Source organism: Oryza glaberrima, chromosome 1, assembly GCF_000147395.1.
Source record: "Oryza glaberrima chromosome 1, OglaRS2, whole genome shotgun sequence".
Classification (NCBI taxonomy): domain Eukaryota; kingdom Viridiplantae; phylum Streptophyta; class Magnoliopsida; order Poales; family Poaceae; genus Oryza; species Oryza glaberrima.
In genome coordinates this window covers 18,268,335-18,277,107 of record NC_068326.1, presented here as the reverse complement: position 1 = coordinate 18,277,107, position 8,773 = coordinate 18,268,335, and the positions used below count along the sequence as shown (strand labels likewise).

Below are 8,773 nucleotides of genomic sequence, written 5' to 3'. Positions count from 1 at the left end.
CATTTGAGCGAAACCCGTTTTTGAAGATGGCACAATGTTAATTTTCTGGTAAAAAACAAACAGAACCAAGACCTAATTAACTCAGGGAATCAGGATGATTGTTCGCCAGAGTAAAATAAACGGCACGCAGGCCGACGGCAAAGACGGGACGCGGGCCGACCACGTTGGGCCCAAACGAGTAGAATACAAATTAAGGGACATTTAAATAGTGGTTGCTTGGGTTTAGTCCCATACCGGGGAACCAAGCCGGCACGCTGCTCCTCAATTGGTGGCCACGGCGCCATCCAGGCGTGCCAAAGTGGAGGCACACGAAGAGCACGAGTGAGCTCGTGTGCTAGTTGGCAGCACGGCGTGCGTGGTATATGTGCACGTAGCAATATTTTAAACAACTTACTTATGAATTGATTTGATGAATTCCCTCTGAGCCCTGAGGAGCATCCGCCACACTAGCAGCCCAAGCGCGTGACACATGCGCTATGCAATCATCTTTTTTTCTCTCTTTTTAATTTTTTTTATTGAAAAAAAAAACTAGAAACATACTACACGGTTCAGAATACAATTTATTGAAACTGAAACGACCTTTGATATCCTTTGCATAACATCTTCTATTATAATAGGCTAGATGAGAGATGTTTTGACAAATATGCACTAGTTCTGATGATAGTAATCTCTCGCATCCTTAGCCAATATGTCTGCGCTCTGCCATCTTGTTAATTTCTCTGAGAATCCATTTGTCCTGCATCAAATTGTCCGGAATATTTGTTTGAATTTGACTAAGGAAAGGCCTCAGACTCCAGTGTCCTGGCTCATCTTCAAAGTTTCTCCTTATCATTGCGTTTATCATCTCGTTGTCGGTCAGGAAAATGGTACCTGCTAAGTCCAAAAAATTTGCTACCTCCATCGCCATTTGAAGAGCCAACAATTATCCCTGCAAAGATGATCGAGCTACCAAAATAGTAGCTTTTAGGGCAGATACAATAGCAGGCTATAAGCTAGCTATAAACATATATTAAAGAGATAAAAGAAGAGAGAGAAGAGCATCAGGCTACAGATCTGTAGCCAGCTGCAGCACAGACTCCAAGACGTAATGTGTGTATGACAGGTGGAACCAGGTATTAATAGTATAGTAAGCAACTATTGTATGAATTGGCTATAGGTGATTTAGAGCTAATAGTGGGCTATACTATTAAACTTGCTCTTAGAAAAAGTGCATTTTCAGTGCTTGGTATGTGGAAGAAGGCTCCAATTCCAGCATGGTCATCCACCAGGCTGCATCAACATAACACCTATTACCCCTCGGAATATCTGGTATTCTTATGTGAGTAGTAACTTCGTCATGTTCGTCTTGATTTTCCTGCTGAGATGAGAATTTGGCATAAGTCTTCCCCATTGCTTCAGCTGCAAAACAAACATCAGTAGGTTCTCTATGTTTATTCTGAAATTTTAAGTCATTCCTATATTTTTCATAATTGCCACAAAAATAGATATGTTAGCCTCAGAAATTCTCCAAGTTAGTTTACTGAAAGGACAAGCAAAAAGAAGATGATAATCAGACTCCAGCTGCCCACATCTGCCAAAGTTGAGCGAAATATCTCTCATTCTGCAATTTAGCCTCTGGGAGGAAGAGCCTCTGAGTAATCTCCAAGCAAAAGTCTTCACTCTTGGAGGAATCAGTTTATTTTTCTAAATTTGATTCATGAGGGGAAGGGTTTGGGTGTTTACCTGTTGAACATTTTGATTATCCATTTTAATTACCTGCGACATTTCACTATCATTTTTTAAGAAATAAAAATTACCTGTGACATAGTAGATGCTACGGTACGAAGGAGGTAATGCATCATCTTACTGCCAAGGTGACCGCCTATATCTTGGCAGTTCCAGCTCAGCATCGTTATGGCGCTCGTGGCGCCTTATGGGCTAACACCGATGGCCCATGAACAGCGCAACCATCTTCCTCCATCCCTTTCTCCCCACCTCCAGCAGCAACAGATTGAGCTTGATGGACAATTTGCAAAACTTCCCTCCGGTCCAACCCCATTCCCACCAAAACCAGAAGCACCATCCTCCACTCTTCCGAAGGCAGCAAATGCAGAAGCAGAGCTAGAAGCCCTAGAATCCTGACACCAACACCCATCAACCATACCCAGAACTTGAGGGGGGTGTTTAGATCCCACCCCAAAAATTTTTACCCTGTCACATCGAATGTTTAAACACCTACATGAAATATTAAATATAGGCTAACAAAATAATTAATTGCACATATTGTGACTAATTTATGAGACAAACCTTTTAACCCTAATTGTTCCATGATTTGACAATGTGGTGCTACAGTAAACATTTGCTAATGATAAATTAATTAGGCTTAATAAATTCGTCTCGCGGTTTACTGACGGATTCTATAATTAGTTTTTTTATTAATGCCCGAACACCATATGCGACACCCTATAAAATATCTGATGTGACACGATAAAACTTTACACCCCTGTATCTAAACACCCCCTAAATGGGATTTTAGACTCGTGTGATGGGATGATTCTCCTCTGCAATATTGTCCTCTTACGTGGGTTCACTGACATGTGGGCTCACATGTGGGCTCGTTGGTTGTGGGGCCCACATGCTAGCCACTCAAAGTCAGAGAGCAATATTGCAAAGGATTTGTTTACCTTGTGATAAAATATATCATGTCAACTTGGTAATGCACACTAGCCATGTGCATGACAAATGGGCTATGCAATATTTTTCTTCTTTACGAGTATACCTTTTACACTGCCTTCATTGTGTTTCTCAATTTCTTCTCCCTAAGCAACATCTCGTTTGGGAAATGCAACACTAAAAAGGCAGAAAGGTGCATCTTATCTTTCTTCTTGCTCCACCTCCAAGAGGCCAAAACAACATGATGTCTTGAGCCCTTATTGACATGCATGATGCATCTAGCTTAGAGGGAAAGAAAACAATAATATGTTCATAAGCAGAACAGACTCTGCAGTTCAGAGATCTAGCAGACATAGATGTGTCGTCAGCCATGTGAAACAAGCAACTGGAGCTTTTGTTGATCATCACCAGCATCAACTGGATGGGTGAGAATTCACCAGGATTCAAGGATAATTATTTCAGCATCATGTTTGTGGCCAACATTTTATAATATAGGATGTACCCGTTGATATCAGCCAAAAATCGGGCACAGATCATCAGTGTTGTAACATCAGAATGCTGCTTGTGGATGTCATTTTTTTTATGCTGTGGTTGTCAAGCTGTCAACCATGACTGCTTCCAAGTTCTCACCAAGCAAACATAAAGAAAATATGCATAAATTAGGTAATTGCTACTCAAGATTTCTACAGTTTCCTGGTAGAAAGATAAACTAAACATATTACCATATCATAGAAAGGGTATAAGGTCCCATTCTGTGAGGTGCAAAAGGCCTTTTTGTGTGCGTTTTGATTAAGTTTAGCTACTAGTGCTCAAAGCCTCGACAACAAGAGAAGCTGCTACAACATAAAAGACATATCCAAAAGTAGCAGGACCCATAACTGAATGAGGCAGCCACGTCATGCAAATTTGCAATGTCGAGAATCACTATAGTTTAAATACCCACTTCACTGTTATCTCCTTTCAAGAGATGGTGATGATTTCTATAAAAATTCTGCAAGAGACTGCAATTTAAAGAATGGTACATTTGAAACTACAGTTAGCAATCATTAAAGTTTTGCAATGATTTACTACGTTTAAAGTTTAAACTGGTGGGCACGAAACATTGTGTTGAGGCCAAAACAATAAAACAAGAATAAGGCGGAGAAAATATAAGTTGAGGTTAAAAAGAACATAAACGGATGAAACACATAAAAACTGATCAATGTGATACCATTCGGATTTCTAGAATCAATGAAGCCGGACATCTGACTAGGATTAACATTCTACAGCACTAAGAAATCTGAAGAACAGCAATAACGCATGCCTATGACAAGTGAGAGTTACAACTTACAGGTGATACCTTAACTTAACAGAAAAGAAATGGAAAGTGCCATGATATGGTCCCAAGCAAGTCAGAGATCATGCGCGTTATGAGACAATTATGGTGCTGATAGATTGAAGATGTTTGAGGGTAGAACATAATAGTATCACTGATTGACTGTCCCACTGATGTTCATACTGCTTTTTTATATTAAGTTGGTGCATACTTAGAGTGGTTTCCATCACTTGGTACATCAACAGAATTGCTTACTTTGTGACTGAATGATGGCAGCAGTTATATGATTGATGCTTGAACTCCATTATGCATGATAGTATCAGTGACACATTAACAACTTGGAAAGAAAAGAATAAATGCCCTTCAAGGACAATACACACTGGTGTAATATTAAACAGTAAAAGGTTACCTGGGTGACAATATCTTCTCTACGAAGCATGTTCGATAACAAGCATTAACAGGAAGCAAGATGGAGAGAATTACAGATGAGGAGAAGAACTAGCACACCGATAACAAACCTAATTCTCAACCAATCAGAACCCAGATGTGAACTCTATGGATTGTAAGAACAGAAACAGCAACTTACATGCCAATTGCACAATTATCACAGTAAATGGTTGTGTTATTAGCTATTTGATTTATACGAATTTATATAACAGAGTTATATTCATATGCCGATAGCAGATGGAGGAGACATGATGTCAGTTTTTACTACTTTTTTAATCTATGATCAAACACCTTACTTGTAAGCTCTTTCTGCTTATTCTCTATGAATTAAATCCTTGAAATCAGGCCAAAACACTTTCCCAGATGTGGGGACAACACTATTATAATTGTGAAGTGAAATGTGGTGCATTAGAAATGGAAGAGAATTTCCATTTTCTGGGGAAAATCACCTAATGTGTGGTTTTGGAGCTAAAACTATCAGGTACTCCTGTCAATTCACTTAATTGTATTGGTATGATTATAGAACTTCATCACTGAAAGTTATCTAACATACCTTCCTATGGACAAACCTCACAGAATTTGATCTATCTCAGATTCTTCAGGCTCAAAGAGTACTTTCAGAGAGGAGGCCAGAACACTATCACAGTATAGCAGCTATGAGCCATGAGAGCAGCCCAACCACTGGACATTGTTCCAAATGTTTTGCAAGATACTTCTGCATTGAGCTTGCAGGGGAGCAACAATAGGCAAATATTTTGCAACCAAATTTGAAACTGCAACTAGTTTATGGTTAATCTATCGCGAAGACTGATCTTTGGTTGTTGCCATACAAAAGGAACTACGTAGAACACTCCTTGTTTTTTTTTTCAACGATATTGCTTGGCTTGTAATCAAATCTTGCCATCCACAACAAGTCTCCAAGAAGTTGACCATGCTAGAACTACTGCAAACTCGAAACATTACATTGTTTGAAATTCTGTAAGGTTTAAGAGTCCTGAGAAGGACTTTATCCTTCAAATAAAATGCTCATCAGATGATTGTCACATTGGAGCCTAAAGGTGAGATTTGCAGTTGAATTTATGGAGCAGGTTCAACACTCCATTAGAACTACAATTGATTCATAGTTAAATAACCCAAATTTCTCAAATGTTGATTTTATTTTATCATCTGATTTCTATTCAATTTCTGAAACAACTTTAAGCTGGACTTATTAACTTGTAGTCTCTGTGTTCTTAACCTCTACCAGTTCAATGCTTTGCATCAGAGATAAAACTATCTTTTAGATGGTCATTTTCCAGCAAAAAATAATCCAACTATTTCAGACATTCTGGGACACTGAGAGTCATGAAACAAATAGAATTAAGTACTATTCAAGCCAAAACACTCTCGTGGTTGCGTAACAGCTAACATTAAATAATTGACAACCATAACAATCAACATAATTGCCACAAATTTGTGGAAAGGCATGAGTTTCAACCTTGACCAAGGATACAGCAACCTTGCAATACGCATTTTATTATCCAGCTCAGTATGTACAAGCATATCAAGGTCAAACCAGCAACATTCTGTAGAACAAAGCATGGTAGTACTAAAACACAAGGAATGGGGACATGAAGGGCACCTTGGCAAACAACCTCATCATCACACATGGGCTATTGGGCCATGGCAGCCTCACTTGGCGGTTGCTGCTCCAAGCTCCGCATCGATGGCGCTGCGCGCGGCGTCGAGGTCCTCGTCGAGGAAGATGTCCCAATGGCCGTCCCAGCGGATGAAGAACTCGGTGTCCTCGAAGTACTTGACGCGGTGCACGTCGCCGGCCGGCGTGAAGAGGAAGTCGCCGTCGACCAGGTCGTAGCTCTCCTTCTTGGTGAGGTTCCAGACCTTCTTCTTGCCGCTGATCACCACCAGGTCGTGGCCGAACGTGTGGTGGTGCGCCGGCTCCACGCTCCCGGCCTTGAACCGGACGTACGCCGACGTGGGGCTCTCCCGCACGATCCGCATCTCGCCGCCGGGCATGATCCCCACCGGCTCGAACTCCATCCCCTTCCTCAGGCAGCAGATGGCGCAGGCGGAGTCAGGGACGGAGGGGACGTCGGGGATGGCGGCCATCTCGGCGGGCGCGGAGTCGAAGAAGCGCTGGATGTCGTCGGGCCAGGGGGCGTCGCCGGAGGCCGGGCACGGGGCGCGGAATGGGGTGGCGAGCCAGGCGTCGGCGATGGCGGCGGCGGCGTCGGGCGGGGTGGAGGAGCCGGAGAGCGCGAGGACGTTGCAGGCGTTGATGGAGCGGGTGTTGACGGCGTCGGCGGCGGTGGCGCAGTGGGTGGCGTAGACGCCGGGGTACTTGTTGGCGAAGATGGCGACGCCGGCGCCCGTGCCGCAGACCACGACGCCGCGGGCCTCGATGGCGGGGTCGGAGGAGGTGGCGGTGGCGACGAGGCTGCGGGCGACGGCGGCGGCGGCGGCGTAGTACTTGTCGACGCCGAGGTCGACGACGTCGGCGACGGAGGGGTGGGCGCGGAGGTGCGCGACGACGGCGTCCTTGAGCGGCTGGCCGAAGGCGTCGGCGGCCGCGAAGATCTTGAAGCGGCGGTCGGCGGCGGCGGCGGCCATGGGGGATGGGGCGGTGGATGTCGCGGTTGCGGGGCGCGGCGGGGGCTGGATGGATCTGAGGGCGAGGCGAGGGGAGGGAGCAGAGCAGTGGCCACAAGTACGACAGCAGCAGTGAGTGAGCTGAGTGAAGTGAGAGAGGTGACCGCGGTGAGGAGGACGACCACGACCAGGGCGGCGATCGTACAGATATTTTATCTGTTCTTCTTTGGTTGCGTCGAGTGACACGTTGGTAAAGGCCTAAAGAGACAAATTAAGTTATAATAAGGAAATAGGAGGATCATTTGTCTGGAGGTTGTAATTTTGATAACTTAGGCAGTGTTTGACAAATATCTAAGGGAAATAATTTCCCACTCTTCTTTAAATCTTAATCATTCATTCTCTCTCATCCATTTAATCATAACTCTTCATTCATTTCCCAATCCCAATCTCACTCCTCATTTCCCATTATCCAAACACACCCTTAGGTTTTACTACGTCTGCCTAAAATAAGTGCAGCCATGGTAATCCGTATCTAGCATTTGACCGTCCGTTTTATTTTAAAAATTTATGATTTTTTTTAAAAAACTAATCACACGTAAAGTATTATTAATATTTTATCATCTACTAACAATAAAAGTACTAATAATAAAAAAAAATTCAAATAAAACTTGGACATGAGCAGTGCAAAACTGCACTTATTTTGGGACGGATGGAGTATTTAGCATAGCTCTGAATCTCAATCTACAATACTCCCTCCCGAAAAAGAAAAACAATCCTAGATTTGAACTGGACACATGATTAGATTGTTTTTGTATGGATGGAGTAGATTTGATGTTTGTATATTAAATTGATTTTATTGGAATGATTGTAGTTCTAACTCTAGGGATCCAATGTTCGGATGATGAGAAATTTGGGATTACACCTTTAGATATGGATTTAATTCTAATACCGCTTGCAAATGACATATAAAATGGCACCTCATCTCCACTATAATGTCATTTCTTGCCTTTGTATAAAATAAGAATGAATTTGCCTTTTCTTTTTTATCATGAGAATGAAACACCTTTGGTTGAGTCGATTTAACAGGTCAGGTCTTCTCACTCTTACAATATCCGTCACTAACCAATGGCATCAACCATCATGCTCCACCTCCACCCACTCAAAATCCATTGTCACCATCCTTCCGGGAAAACCTAGCTTGATCCTACATATTCTCTACAGTACCTCCTCGATATTCTTTATTTTATCGTCTAATAGCTGTCAAATACTATAACTTTTGATAAGGGGGTTGTGTCGCTGATGCTTGCGCTCGGAACTCACACAACAATACATAGTCTTAGCTAAAACAAGACAGCCAAATACTTGGGTGCTAATTATACCACTCGAGCCATTGGTTTCAGCAACAATTTTCATTTCCCACTCCCTATTCTTAACTATCACAATAAACAAATAGTGTACATATGGCAGCCGTGTAGCTAGGGGTGTTTCTATTGTACCTTGATACTCATACTTATTTGACTTGGGCTCAATCCATTGCAAGAACTTACAGTGATCTCCACTTTCCCTTACCCATTGTGACTTGTTAGCATAGAGTTGGCCTAAATATATATCGTATTATCGTGATACCAAATCATCATTCATCCAACTTATGAGAGGAAAGAGTATAGGGCCTATTCGGCTGCCAGCGCTTGTGTTGTGCGGCTGCAACTAGCTGCCGTGTAGCTATAGAAAATACAAGCCGAATATATTGATCATCTTTTTGCTGAAGAC

The 8,773-nt window shown here is 42.6% G+C and overlaps 1 protein-coding gene across 1 annotated transcript; it reads right to left on the bottom strand.

The window, feature by feature from the left end:
- Nucleotides 1–5,903: 5,903 nt before the first annotated feature.
- Nucleotides 5,904–7,167, bottom strand: LOC127760832 (DNA damage-repair/toleration protein DRT102). The gene has a single exon (XM_052285134.1). The coding sequence runs from the start codon at nt 7,022–7,024 to the stop codon at nt 6,086–6,088; it is 939 nt and encodes a 312-aa protein (XP_052141094.1). The 5' UTR covers nt 7,025–7,167; the 3' UTR covers nt 5,904–6,085.
- Nucleotides 7,168–8,773: the final 1,606 nt, after the last annotated feature.